The sequence below is a fragment of the Rhipicephalus sanguineus genome, chromosome 4 (genome assembly GCF_013339695.2).
Source record: "Rhipicephalus sanguineus isolate Rsan-2018 chromosome 4, BIME_Rsan_1.4, whole genome shotgun sequence".
NCBI lineage: Eukaryota > Metazoa > Arthropoda > Arachnida > Ixodida > Ixodidae > Rhipicephalus > Rhipicephalus sanguineus.
The window spans coordinates 130,575,992-130,591,556 of record NC_051179.1 but is presented as its reverse complement, the minus strand read 5'-3'; the positions used below and the strand labels follow the sequence as shown (position 1 = coordinate 130,591,556).

Sequence of the window (15,565 nt, the reverse complement as noted above, 5' to 3'; positions counted from 1 at the left end):
CACGTCAACGAGACGGACTTCTTGAAGTGCATTGCAAGTCCAGACCTTGCACACCAACTACGGACGGTCTAGGGAGCCTGTGAAGCGATCGGGAACCTTTGGTTCCCAACCCTGTCATGGGCGATGCCCTCGGCGAGTCCTTAGGAACTCTCTTCCCAGGACGCAAATAAAGTCAATCTGTCTGTCTGTTGCAGTATTTTTAAAGAGCCAAACAAAGTTTTGTGCACTTTTTACAAGGCACAGGTTTACGTGCAAAACAGAAACCCGTGATGTCAGCCTGCTGTAAGTGGCAATAAGCATGACTAAAAAAGATCTATGGTGAGCCTTTTCTGTTCTAATAATCAAGTGCTCACCATTAAATCAATAGACCTTATGCAAAATTGCTGCCATCTGTCGGAGCTTTGACGAAGCTACCGATTCGGCGCCATTGTGTACGAATCCTATTGCTGTCGCTACTACAGTGAAACCTCGTTAATACGTACCTGCCGGGAACGCGGCATAACTACGCACTAAACGGTAGTACGCATTAAACACCAAGTACAAATTTGCATCTCCTAGCGTACGCCATCGCCGCCAGCAAATAAATAGAGCGCCACAGCAAATATTGCCTAAAGTACCCACCACAAAGCCTTTTCTTTCTTTTTGCCAAAGTGGAGAAAAGATCCTGGCACATTCGCACGACCGCCCGATAGCGCGTAGTGGCGACGCCGAAGAGCATTTCGAAACTATTGCAGGGTCCGGGATACGCAGTCAACGCAGTGACCGACATAGCGACAGAACGGACAGTGTCTGCTTTCCGCGGTATATGTGCGTGCGTCTAACCGCGATCTGCTACTAAACGAAAACTCACACAGTTCCAGTGAAACGCGGTACCGCCGCGTGGAGCCGATCGTCTCCCGGCTAGTTGCGTGCAGCGCGTCGCCTACTCGGCTAACGCCGTCACTACTCGGCCGCTTGCTGTGCCGCACGCGCGCATTTATCGTGGGAATGTTGTTCGTACCCACTTCGCTCCAGATCGTGCACAGATGCGGCGAGTAGCTTGTTCGGTTAACGCAGCGATGACGAGCTTCATGCAAGCGATGCGCACTCCGCGATGCTCTAGCGGTCCTGGCAGCGGACGGAGGCGCGTTGGGTGGTCGCCTAATAAAAGCGTGCAGTATGGTTACAACCGCGCTACGCTTGCTGTATTGTACACGTGCGTTTAGTGTGATAGCGTCAATGCAGCGAGGTTTCTCGGCGCCCGCGACCCGCAACGCTAACTACGCAACAGCGATCTGCTTTCGCTTCTACATAGCGGTGCGCGCCTGATGACGGCTTAGTAGCGTTTGCTGTCGGGCTAGTTGGTAAACAGCTGAAGTTCTTCGTCCCTGCCCGAGCATTTGTGCCATTAATTCAACTTCAGCCTTGAAGACGGCCGCGCACAACGAAGCGGCAGCGATCGGCGGCCCAGCGCGTTCAGGTTGTCGCCTAATAAAAGAGTGCAGTAGGCTTAAAAAGTAGCGCTGCGCCGCACGCGTGCCTGGGCAGATAGCTGAAGATACTTATTGTGATAAGGTTGTCGGCGATAAGTCATGTCGGCGCGTTCGTCGGTGGCCGCCACCTCGCCTTCGTTCTTTACCGATGCTTACCCGCAAAGGCGTCGCCGCAATCGCGCGGAAGTCGGAATCGGGGATCGACTGATCTGCGCACTTCTCAGAAAGGCGGAAGACCTTTGGCGGCACATTCTGGCGTCGGGAACTTGAGCGACGCAGTAAAATTTTATGGCACAAAAAGTTATCGCGGTACGCAGGGTACGCAGTAACCGGTAGGCATAGGGCGAACCACTACGGCTTAAGCGGTCAGCGAATGCATCGGGCTCTATGGGACTCGGTCGGGGATTCGTCGCAACTACGTTTTAACCGTTAGTACGTTTAAAGCGGGTACGTATTAACGAGGTTTCACTGTACAACTTCTTGCTTGCATCTGCTTTGATAGTAGGAAATCGGGGCATAAAAACGTCAGACGAGTGTGTAAGGGCCTGTACACGTTACCGGCATTTCCTAGTGATTACGTTGACAATTATTACGAGTAAAGAACTGCCTCACAACGAGAAGGTATAAATTTGTCACCGAGTCGCCTGCATAGGCATGCAGTCATTGAGAATGAAGCTTTGCGCTAGGTTATAAGTTTTGTCTCTCTGTGTTCAGTGTAGCGAATATAAAGCGCTGTTAACTATCGGTATATCATGCTTGTAGTGTACGATGGTTAGGAAGAGGCTATAGCGCACGACACGGCTAGGCACAGTGATGACGGTAAGTGCTGTTGACCCATTTCAAAGCGTATTTCATAAGAGGCAGCCTACGTTGACCTGATGTATTGTGCACCTAATTTTAGATAAAAATGTTGACATCTTCTTTTATTTTTTTATTTATTTTATCACATGCGCGTGAAGAGTGAACATCAAAAGTTTTTGTTGCTCCAAGAAGTAGGTGCCGATTAGCTGGTATTTTATTGAATATCCTTCCGGCATGTGCTCGTAAATAACACGATACGTCAAGAATATTCGCGTTCACATCGTTGCCTTCGGGGCTTACAGGCGCCTCTCAATTTCAACTCATTGCAGCAAGAGATTTTTGCGTAGCCTAGTGAACACTTGTGAAACCACCTCAGCGTGTAACCAACAGTAGCGCACTCACGGTCAAATGCAACATATTTCTCGGAACAGCATCTTTTTTCAGTTTCATACAAGAAGTCCCACACACTTGAAGCATATGTTGCAGGGGCGTAGCCAAGGGGCTGGGGGGGTGGAGGGGGGTTCACCCCACCCCCCCGAAAATTTTCTATTTCGCATACATACAAACGGACACACGAACATACAAACATTTTAGTCGAAACCCCCGCCCCGAAACAATTTCTCGCTAGGCCCCTGATATGTTGACATTTCATAGCACACGGGGGTTGATACAGGATTTTTCCAAAGGGGGATGTGCTTTTGGAAGAACTTGATATATGCTCTTCTTGTGGAATAAATAAGGAAAAAGTAAGGAAGGGGAGGGGGGAAGGCGCGGTCAGGACAAACGGGCCACGCCTCTGAATTTGGCAGTGATAGCACATGAAATGTTTCGAAAATACCCATATGTATAGTGAAGCAGTACGCGCGCAATGCAATCCAACAAACGCTACCTTGTTAAACTCCACAATCGAAAAAAAACTACCAACAAGACCCTCTAGCACAACTGGTCCGTTCACTGAGAACCGAAGATGCGCATGAGCAACCTGTCTACCATGTTATTGTTTTTGCAATGTAATAAACAAAGTAATGTTGTCAACAGCTGGGCAGGCATGCGCGAGTAGCCACGATGCAGCTTTGAAGCACGTACACGAAGCTGATTTGTCTGTGCCTGCAAGCACACGGCATGAAAACTGTCTCGTTCCGGCATGACACGAAAGAGTATTCTCTGATGACTGCCGATGGCGTCACATAGCGCATCTATTAATAACGGCGAACGTAAACACGGCGTTAGTCGTAAGCAGCAACCAGAGTCACGGAACGATCTGCTGATTCTCGTCGGCCGCGAGGAAATCTAACAACATGGAGGTTAGTTTCTTATAAACCTTTTTTTCAGCATGCCAATTTCCTCAATCTGAGCGCACGAAAATATGACGGCATTACTGTTCGTATCAGCCGCCACACGTTGATACGTATGCTCCGTGTGTACGTTTGCGGGGCGCGCCTCACCTTCAACATGGCGGAAATGCGCACGGCGGCCGCTAGATGGCAGCAGATTTTGCATAAGGTCTATAACAACAGATCTGAAAGAGTTACTTCACCAATCTCAACTGCTTGGCAGCTTCTTCTTAGTGTCCACTAATTTGTTCCAGCTTTAAGTGATCGACCCAAATGCAGTTCTAAACTCACATTTGATCAGCAATCTACTGGCCGCGAGATCGAGCGGAGTCGCCGCCTGGCGGCTACTGGCTGAAGCGCGCCTAGTGTGGATTGCTCCATGCGTCGTCTGCTAGCCGCATTGTGTTTGCATGTGCGCGTACGTCATGCAGGGCCTCAAAAGGCGGTTTGTTCCGTTGCGTTGGTGCAACTTTAACCGCTCGTACGTATGCCTAACAACATGTAAAGAACCATTTGGCCGTGATCGGCTGTATGTGTACTGTAATAAGATCAGTGAGTGCACTTGTCGAGAGTGCTGTGTGTGGTCGTCGTACCGTCCGTTCACGAGAGTCATATCAGTGTAGGTGCCGCTCTGTGGTTCAAGCGCATTGCAAAGTGCACTTGGCACTGTCCTAAAGATGAGAAGTATTAAATCTCATGTGAATAAAGCCTTTTAGCGGCTCGGTGGTTAAAAAAAAAGGCTCTCATGCACTTGCGCGTTGTGGTTACGTGTATAGCTTCGGGACTGTCGTTTATAGGTTACGCGACGAGCTTTAGTTGTGTACGGTCCTGGTCCCACTGCATAGAAATATTTCTGTCAAATCACGTCTGACACTTCGGTACTTAAATTGTCCCCTAAACAGAACAGAAAATGGAATGACACGGAAATCGCAAAACTGAGTTGCTTTGCGCAATTATAACTTGTGTCGAAATGTATACAAAGACACCCGTGTACTTGTGAGGTAGCTTATGCCTGTCAAATTTGTGCTTTGGCAAGTTCAGTGTCGGAAGTGCGTCAGGCCTCAATCTCTTCCGCGAAAACCCTTAAAAAAGAGAGCGAGGGAGAAAATATATTCATCAAGACAAGCAGTGGCGATAAACTCGCTCGCGCATTTTCATCGCTTACGTGGCGTGTGAGGGCTCAATAAAAGGATACCCTTTACTCTATGCACCAGATCATGCATGCGCACTTGCCGCGTTTCGGTGCACGTACTTGCCCTGCGGAACACTGAGAACTGTTCTCGCGGCCGTGTAAACACAATGGAACATGCGTGAACTACAAAAGGGCTCGGGGACTCTCGTTTAAACAGACTCATAGCCAAGCGCGAACAAACTTTGCATTCATAGCGCAGACGGTACAAGAATGACAAAGAATAAATTCCATGAATTAATTTTCTTCTTTCTCTATTGATTCTCGCTTAATTTTCCTGCGGAAGTGTAGGAAAATCAAAGCACAGGGAAGTTTCCCCGAGCGTTCGCTTACTGCGACCATCTTCACGCTCGTAGTGCACAGCAGCAACAAGCATATAAATGCACACATTAGCGAAGTTATCGCTGACTACTCACCATTCTTTCTCGTCTGCGAATGCAAATGCACGTCGTCGAAGTGCTTGCTGCATGCACACCATCGCGTACTTGGAAGGCGTCCTGCCGTTACGAAGCCTAACGAGCCACAGTCGGCGACGTTCCGCGTCGGTGGGATAAAAATGGAAGCTTATCCCTGGCTCTGTGCAGTATGTACGGCATTGTGGCACCGAACAAAACCTCACCTTCGATAAAGTTTTCTGCGGGTACGGAACACAAAATCACGATGTGAAAACAGAAGCCCCGTGCACTTCTACACACACCACACGAAACCAGTATCCACACTAGCGGGGTGACGGTGCTGCCACCTATAGGTCGATCTCGCCGCGAATACCACCGCCATTCTGTTTTTTGACATTGTGCCTCCCATTTTCATCACTCATTGCATAATCCCAGGCTCCTTTTCTAAGTTTATTTGTAACTTTTGCAGCTACAATTGAGTGCAAGTGCAGGTTCGACATAACTGTAACAGAAGCGATAAATATTCATAAGGCAATAAACACCGATAGTGATGTCATTCGATGATTACTTTGAAGAGTGTTGCAGGGCCCCTTTAGAGGGGAGGTGGGGATCAGAGCTGAAATTCTTTATTTTTGTAGTAGAACAATGAAATTTGGCATGCTCATTGGGAAGTGCACTGAATGACTATTTACAAAGTTACATTAAAGTATCTCCAGCAGTTTTGACATTATAAATCTTTACTTGCATCATTATTGTACCAAACTTGCAGAAAGCCTCGCGTGACAACAAAACATGGTAAAAGCCCAAAGTTGCTCTTATATTTTAGCCATAGGAATGGTTCATGCTATGACATTCTCCAACTATTTTTATTACCCCAATTTTTTTTTACACGGAACATTACATCCATGTTTGCATAATGCATTCATTATCGTCATGTCAAATTAGCTAAAGAGTAAAAAACGAGAGAGTAATTAAGAAACATAGGAATGTCATACCATAGAGAATTAACTAGGAAATACAATGCAACAGACTTCATGAAAATCCATCAAGCCATAGTCGTGCTATGCTTTCTGCAAGTGGGACAGTCGGGTAAAAACACACTTCTGATAAAACAGGCACTGAAGTTGCACAGCCACTACATGTATATCAAAATGCCCTGGTGCTGTAATATTTAGTGTCCTTGCTTGCAGGGGTTTTCTTATGTCTTTGATCTTTCATTTTTCTGCACTACGTGCTTTCCTTTTTCTTTATTGGTAATTTTTGTCAGCTCTTTGAAGGGTCAGCCTATTAGGTTTAATGTCCAGACTTGCATGTTACAAGTCTGTGGCATGCAAATTTAGGCGTGCTGTGGCAGTTATGGCCAAGACATTGGTGGCACAGGAATTTCTGAGTAGTACTTAATGAAACATATTTGGCGGATAAAAATTCGTCCACTCCTTTACACAAGTTCATTTGTCACCTGGTCGTGGTAATGGTAGTTGGCGAGGCTTTCATTAATTCAGTACATTCACAAAAGCTTGCTGTGATACCATGCACGGCTTGAAGCGCGCCTAAATTACATCACCACAGAGTGCTTGTTTCCCCGCAAAGTGCTCGGCAGCGGGGCTCGGGAAGTCGGTGTCCGATATGCTGGGTGGCGGCATTTGGTGGCAATGCGCAATATGCCAAGCCGCAGCGACGAAACATCGGTGTGCAATATGCTTGGCCTCGCATTTCGGGGCGCCGGTATGCGAAATTGTTGCGGTGCTTCGAGCGATCGCTGTGCGACGAACTTGGCCGCAGGGTCCACGGCGCTGCCGATGCATAAAATGCTGAGCAGCGATTCCGAGCTGCCAACGGGCGATATCATTAGTTGCTCGCAACAAAGCGCATTGCGGCTTGTTCGCTTTCGCATGTCTGCTAGCACGATGTTCTTCCCCACAAAGTTCGAATTCGTTGGTGCCATGAACGTAGATAGGCCTAGCCACGACTCCGAGCAGTAAGCTCGGTCACGGTGTGCGCTGCCGCGGTGCCCGATGTTTCAAAGTTAGCCATGTTCGATCGCGAGCACAAAAAGTCGTCCCACGGTAGTCTTCGTCACGAGGTCCAAGATGTTTACGGGCAGAACTTCTAACCATAGGTCTGACGAGTGAATGCAATACAGGTCTGAGACGTGCTTCTGTGATGTTCACGACGAGAGCGTCGGGCTATCGCAGTCTCATGCAAGGTCTGATGATTGAGCTTCCGGGTGCAGTTGCTAACGCGTAATTATCATTGACCAGCGAACACAAAACGAGTGCGAACGCTTCAGTAATTAGCGTGATTTTTAACAGCCATGACTTTGCAACGTGGAAGCCGCAGACGGCGCACACTGGGAGCGACCATCAGACCAATGGCGAGGCGCGCTGGAACATCATGGCAGCCGCGGCCAATCAGGGGCCTCGAAACGACCTTTAAAGGCCAACTCCGGCGATTTTTCGAGGTCGATGGATCGCAATGAAATTCGCTGGGTACGTTCCTTTGCACGTTTCCGTCATTTATGCCAAATTACAGGCTTGAGACATGCGCAGATTGTTTGCAAATAAATTTTAAAGATTGTCTGCAAACGCCCTCATGGCTTCCCCACAATTATTGGCAACATTGCGTCTGTGACGTCAGTGTTGGCAAGGCGGCGGAAGTGACGCAGCCGAGGGCACCGCTAACTTCGGCGCTTAGGCCGCTACAGCGAGCGTCTGCTGTGCACAAGGCGACAGACAGCGTTGGTTTGGCGGGCGCTTCGCTGGTCGTCCCGGCTGTCACAGTTTTCATACTCTGCGCTGGCGTGACCGGCACGCCTTGCACGACTTCCGGTTCGTTCGTAACAACGTCTACGTCATACATAGACAGTACACTCGGTTGGGTTTCGGTTTCGGTGTTGCGCTTTTTTGCTTATTTAAAATTATTCTCCAATTTGCCGAGCATTTCTGCTATCGGGCCCGTAACAGGAGCATCTCAGGAACATAAAAGCACCATTACTTTGACATGGCCAAAAAATCGCCGGAGTTGGCCTTTAAACGTTTGCTTTTTGTGCACTTGTTTTTAAATGGAGAAGCCAGCTGAGGCGGGGAATTTGAAGACGGAGAAATGCTCTTTCAGGAGAGCCCTAGATGGTGGTGCCTGGCCACGCCGTTGCGGAGCTATAATTTCTTGAAAAGCGCATTCTTTTTTGCGATTTCCGCAATAATTTTCGCCACCTCAATGGGCGCAACAATTTTTAATAGCACTTCTACGTGGTTTTCAGCGAAGATATTTTGGAATTAGATAAAAAAAAGGGCTACAGGAACTGAAAATGTGATTTTCAGAAAATCGACTTTTTTGCCATTTTCCGCGACTTGATCCCCGCGTCCCCCCTTAGATGAGTGGGCAATGATGAGTGAGCACAAGCACAACTCACGAGGACGGTGAGCACCAGGGCCTGGGTGGGGAAGTCCGTGAGCACCTCGGGGTCGAGCAGGACATTGTCCTCATTGGAGACGGACACGCGAGACGAGCGCGGGGGTGCCAGCGCAGCGTCCCCTTCCGCCGTGCCGGGTGGGCCCTTCTGAGAGCGAGGTGTCGGCATGGAGCTGCTCCGTTGGGTGCGGAACAGAGGACGGCCTCCACCCTCGCCAGTGTCCAGGCTACGCCAGAACTTGGGGTCTTTGCTCGACGATGGAGGGCCAGGTGGTGTGCCCCCACCACCCTGCACGTGCAAGGAATGAAACGGGCTTAAAAAATCGCTCGCATATTCGTACTGCAAACATCATGAAGACCCATGAGCACAACAGAAGAAATTCTAGCCAGTTCCATGCTGCTAAAACCGTCAAACAGTGAAGCCGTCGCCCCTTTCATCAGGCATTACATTTTGGTCCTAAGTTTCGACAAAGTTTTCATTAAGGATTTCTTTTTCTTCAGGTTTAGCGATGTGGATCCCGTGTGGCGATATGCTCATTCATGGCTGCACTAGAATGCTCCTGTAGCGTTCCAGTGCGGCCGTGGCGCATCCACCCGCCCACTTGCCCAAAATGCTTATTGCTATCACAGCTACACTGAAATGCATCATCATCATCATCATATGGAGAATCATTATCATTTAGCAATATCACCATCATTCTGTTTTATTTTATTCACACTCCCCCCTCTGGTCACGTGAGCTGCGGGACGCCTACTACTACTACTACTACTACTACTACTACGACATACTAATACAGCGACGATGATGGCACAGGGTAGACTGAGACAGCTTTGCTGTAGAAAAAAGTATGTAGACACATGAAGAGCTGTAGTTCTGTTTATCTGAACAATTGTCAAATGTTAACCGGCTTCAGCATAGGTCGGCAAAAAATGTGGAGCTCACTGAGACTCACTCATGAAATACAGTCGCCAGCCGTTTATTTGGACGCTGAAAATTCGGACATGCTCGTTTATTCGGACAACTTCACGGCACCGCCACTCGTCCCATTGAAGTAATGTAAACTCACGACCGAAAATTCGGACGCCCCGCAGCCTGCCGTTCGATTTTTCGGACTCTGGCTGGCTGATCGAGTCAAGGCGTTGAACGCCTTGACAAGCTGTCAGCAATGTCAATGCCTCCTTGACTAAATGCCCGCCGCGTCGCTCGCTTTCCCATTGCGGCGGCGGTTCGGCGGTTCCCTCAGTTCCCCACAAACTCCGTGAGGCAGCACTCGTAGTCTGACCGACTTCCGACGCCAGCGGAAATACGCTTACCGCAGCAGACGATGTTGTCAGTTCCGCCGCGCGCCGCGCCTGGCACCTCCGAGACGGTAACAGGCGTGATGGTAATCTCGGAGGCAGCAGCACGTGACCTTTGTTAGTAAGTAAGTAAGTAAGGTTAGTAAGGTGTTTCTATTCCCTTTTAACACAGGGCGGGCGTTTTAAGCGCCACAGAAAGAAAAAAATTACAGTGTATCCACGGGGTGAATGATGATTGGGGCAAAGCTCCGGAGGGCATCATCGGTAAACCGTGAATACGAGTAATTCGCCCCACTGAAGTAAACACGTGAGAAATGTTAGACATCAAACTTTCTCACATCGGCTGCTCAACAGTCACCTGTGAAGCGCCGGCGGTGGCCATTTCTCCTGATGTAGGGCTTGGCTGGAGAAGTTCCAGAGGAATGGCCTCGGGACTAAGGCCTCGCAGTCGGCGACTGTAGCGGTGGACAGGAGTATCCACTGCAGGAACGGGTTGCGGGATCGGACTGGCAGAACCGCTTCGTGAAGGGGTGGTGAGCATCAGGCGTTGAAGTCCGAAGAACCGAAGACCCGAGCGTCGTATTCCTCAGAGAAATCGTGGTTGCTGCTCGAGCTTCCCACTTCGTTGTCCTCAGTTATCTAGCCGGCCTTGAACACGTCCGAAGAACCGAAGACCCGAGCGTCGTATTCCTCAGAGAAATCGTGGTTGCTGCTCGAGCTTCCCACTTCGTTGTCCTCAGTTATCTAGCCGGCCTTGAACACGTCCGAAGAACCGAAGACCCGAGCGTCGTATTCCTCAGAGAAATCGTGGTTGCTGCTTGAGCTTCCCACTTCGTCGTCCTCAGTTATCTAGCCGGCCTTGAACACGTCCGAAGAACGGAAGACCCGAGCGTCGTCTTCTTCAGAGAAATCGTGGTTGCTGCTTGAGCTTCCCACTTCGTCGTCCTCAGTTATCTAGCTGGCCTTGAACACGTCCGAAGAACCGAAGACCCGAGCGTCGTCTTCTTCAGAGAAATCGTGGTTGCTGCTCGAGCTTCCCACTTCGTCGTCCTCAGTTATCTAGCCGGCCTTGAACACGTCCGAAGAACCGAAGACCCGAGCGTCGTCTTCTTCAGAGAAATCGTGGTTGCTGCTCGAGCTTCCCACTTCGTCGTCCTCAGTTATCTAGCCGGCCTTGAACACGTCCGAAGAACCGAAGACCCGAGCGTCGTCTTCTTCAGAGAAATCGTGGTTGCTGCTCGAGCTTCCCACTTCGTCGTCCTCAGTTATCTAGCCGGCCTTGAGCTGTGTTTTCATCATATACAAGTACCACCATCCAGCGGACACTCCACGAACTAAACGAGAGGTGGCTACTACATACATCGGGGACGCACGACCCACGGCTTAAAGGCCAACTCCGGCGATTTTTCGAGGTCGATGGATCTCAATGAAATTTGCTGGGTACGTTCCTTTGCACGTTTCCGTCATTTATGCCAAATTACAGGCTTGAGACATGCGCAGATTGTTTGCAAATGAATTTTAAAGATTGTCTGCAAACTTCCTCCTGGCTTCCCACAATTATTGGCAACATTGCGTCTGTGACGTCAGTATTGGGAAGGCGGCGGAAGTGACGCAGCCGAGGGCACCGCTAACTTCGGCGTTTCAGCCGCTACAGCGAACGTCTGCTGTGTACAAGGCGACAGACAGCGTTGGTTTGGCCGGCGCTTCACTGGTCGTCCCGGCTGTCACAGTTTTCATACTCCGCGCCGGCGTGACCGGAATGCCTTGCACGACTTCTGGTTCGTTCGTAACAATGTCTACGTCATACGTAGACAGTACACTCGGTTGGGTTTCGGTTTCGGTGTTGCGCTTTTTTGCTTATTTAAAATTATTCTCCAATTTGCCGAGTATTTCTGCTATCGGGCCCGTAACTGGAGCGTCTCAGGAACATAAAAGCACCATTACTTTGACATGGCCAAAAAATTGCCGGAGTCGGCCTTTAAGGAGCTTCGCCCCTAAAAACCATTGCCTCTGTTGCAGGCGTGCGCTATAGGCGGCGCTCATGGCCTGACCGCGGAGAAAAAAAGAGGGAGAGGGTATGAAACCGGGTTACCGGACCACGCGGCGGGCATCTAGTCAAGCAGGCATTCGCAATGTTTACGATATTTTTGCTAGGTTGCCGGCACTAAAATGTTGCACTGGCTATAACTGGAGATCGTGCCAGTGTCAAAAATCCATGCGGAAATTACCGATCTCGAAGGCTATGTTTGTTGGCTACCTGTAATGGCTGCCTTTTGGCTTTAGCCAGTCAAGTATCCATTGTCCGGGTACCACGGCCAAACAGCAGGCCAAGCCAAGCCAATATTGGAATCAGCTCGGTGCAGCGTTTGAGGCGAATGACAGCGCGTACGAGTACGACGCGGATCGTAATTCGGACAAAGACAGTACGACAACAGACGTGCTGCAACATCAACTAGCCCAATGTCGTTTTCTCTTGGCATGTGAGGATTTGCGTTGTCAGACGTTTCTGTGGCTAGGCCTGATCTGCGTCCCGAGCTTTGTCTCACTCCCTTGTTGCTTGGCGTGAGAGGTGTTGCTCCGACGCCGCCCGTTCCATGTGCGCTGTCGGAACTAAAGAAACGCGGCAACTACGAGGCCCTGATGATGGCGAAAAAAGCGATGATTATTCACCAGGTGGAAGTCGCTTGGGAGTTTTTGCCGAGTTGGGCGATGAGATCATCCGTCAGCTACTCGAACCAGCACATGTGGACAGTGACTGCCGTGATGATGCACCTCCCACACCACAGCCACCAAATGCGGATTTAGCATAGGCTGTTGCAGTGCTATTGCCGACCCGCAGGGGTGGCCAAACATTGGCTGAAATACAGGCCCACTTGGTCGCGCGTAAGCGTACATGTGTACAGACGCGCACTGACAAGTTTCTTCCAGCCGCTGGGCCAATAAAAGTGCTTTTTTCTGGTTAATCCTTTTTTTCGGACTCCCGATTATTCGGACTTTTGGGCGGTTCTCGCCGAGTCCTAATAAACGGTCGACGACTGTATATTTTGCCCTTAGAGCTCAGACACAGCAAAATTTTCCTCAACCGGACTCACTCAGACTCAGAGTCACTGAAATTTTTCACAACCGGACTCACTCGGACTCTCACTGAAATTTTCCTCAACTGGACTCACTCGGACTCTGACTCACTGAAATTTTTCTGAACCAGACTCACTTGGACGCAGACTCACTGAAATTTTCCTCAACCGGACTCAGACTCACTGAAGTTGTTCACAACCGTACTCACTCAGACTCAAACTCACCAAAATATTACTTGCCTGGACTCACTCAGACTCAGACTCACGGTTCGATCTGAGTCTGAGTGAGTCGACTCATGAGTGAGTTTGCCGACCTCTGGGCTTCAGGATCTGTGAAAATATTGAATTTCGAAGTAGTTTGGAGACCATAGCTACTAATACTATACTGCAACGCCCGCTTCTTGTTTTATTTTGATGTATTCGGGTTTGACCAGCAATGGCAGTTAAGGCACGTTCACACCGAGCGCGGATCCGGAAAGCAGAGAGGCGGATCCAGAAAGCGGACGCGGATTATCCGTCAAAGCGGAAAATCCGCGGCCGCTTCTCGGAATCGCACCCGGACCGATTTTCTCCGTGCAGAAAAGTTGACCGCTTTGGCCGCAGCCAATCAGGGACTAAGACAACGGAGACAAGTCCGTGAAAATGGCTACCATCATGAGCGAACCGGCTGTGGTGTTCTCCGTCGAGCTACCGCTAGATACAATCAAGCAGCACCCTGTGCTGTACGAGAAACAGAACGTAGATTCACCCTCTGCAGTACTCCAAATCGCGCGAACAAAGGTGAGGCAACAAAGCATTTTCCTGACCCATTTTATCGCGCTCTTGTAAGGTCGGCCGAACACCCCACCAATGATGGTCGTTGGTGGGGTGTCTTCCTCTGCGCCTTCCATTTGAATAGCAGCTAGAGAAGTGGCAAGTACAATGGCAACCAATTCGTCTTCTTCATCTGAGTTCTTCATCTTGCTCCAGCATGTAGTGGACAGCAGCACGACAATGTTGACAATGTACAACAACAACAGAAATGCGCGCGCGCGCAGTATTGGCAGTATCACACAGTGCCGCAAGGTGGCGGCACGTGCGCCGTGAATTCGTCGATTGGTCCTCCCCCGTGGCGGAGCGGGCAAAAAGCAACGCGGTCGGTCTGAACAGCCGCGCGCACTCGCTGCCTCTCCGCTTCGAAAATCCGCTTGCCCGCTTGCGTGCTCCGCGTTCGGTGTGAACGCGCCTTTAGCAACGCTCGGCACTGACCGCGCGGCAGTGTTTGAGAAGCTTCGCGATTGTAGTAGATCACTTTGTTAAGGGGGGACGTGCCTTTCGGAACGAACTTTCTTGTTTCTGGTTAGATCTTGATGAAAATTGGCACAAAGACTAAGAATGACCTCATAATGCTTCCATAAAAATTTCAAGATGATATCACGAAAACTTCCTGAGAAACAAATAATTTCGAATAACAGAGAGCTGAGCTAGTTGGTAAGTATTCATTCTAAAAAGACAGGGCGTGCAAACAAGGACACAAGAAAGAAGTCAGGACACCACAAACGCCGACTAACAACTGAAGAGACGCACAACGGCTGAAAAGAAAGAAGGCACGAAAACTTATCTGCGCATGCCCATGCAACAGGCGAACCTATCAATCCGGCACGCGTGGCGGTCTACGTTGAAGATAACTGTTAAGGCATTTGATTTCATCTTTATGCAAGTTAATCGACGGTTGGCTCACGCATGCGTTACCACTATTCTCGATATGCCATGCTTCTATCATCAGGCGCGTTTCTTCATTTCTATGACGGTACAACACTGCGCATTCATCGAATTTTGGCGTGCACTTACAATCTCGACAATGTAAAGATAGATTAGAAGGTGAGCCTCCTGTTAGCGATCTCTTATGTTCTAATAATCTCTGGTTGATGCATCGGCCCGTCTGTCCTACGTAGAAGCGGCCGCAGCTGAAAGGGATCTTATACACCACACTCGTACGGCAGTCAGTGAATTTGTTGGTGTGTTTTACGAAACAAATATCGGTCCGCTTCTTGTCTTTTACTCGCTCATTCTTCCTCTGCACAGCGGCGCAAATCTTACCTAGCTTATTGGCAGCCGTGAAAACAACATTAACGCCGTATCTACTTCCTACTTTCTTTAGCCTGTGAGACACGCAATGAATGTACGGTAACCTACGACACGTTTCTTCTTATCGCTTTCTGCAACCATGCTCGGACTTAACACAATAGACTTCTTTAAACGTTCAGCGACCGTGGCCACTGCATCACGAGGATACCCTACATCTAAAAGACGCGTAACCTGTGCGTTAAAGCTATCACTCATTTTGTGCTCACACGACTTGGTGAGGGCTGATTTAAGGCAAGACATGGCGATACCGTTTTTTACAACCTTCGAGTGCTTCGACGAAAAATTTAACAGCGGTTTCGAAGATCTAGGAGAATACTGCCAGCACACGTGGTTCTTCTGGAACGTTAAAGAAATGTCTAGAAATTGTATTCCATTATTCTGAGGCACCTCTTTAGTAAATCTCAGCCCACCTCCATTAATTTCAAATTTTTCGCTCACGGAAGTTACCACCTTTTCAAAGTCC

The 15,565-nt window shown here is 49.3% G+C and overlaps 1 protein-coding gene across 1 annotated transcript in view; it reads right to left on the bottom strand.

The window, feature by feature from the left end:
- Positions 1-15,565, bottom strand: part of LOC119390700 (neurofibromin) — a 171,247-nt gene that overhangs the window by 12,405 nt on the left and 143,277 nt on the right. Inside the window, exon 46 of the mRNA XM_049415148.1 lies at positions 8,604-8,891. Within this exon, the coding sequence (XP_049271105.1) occupies positions 8,604-8,891 (288 nt within the window). The remainder of the gene's footprint in view (positions 1-8,603; positions 8,892-15,565) is intronic.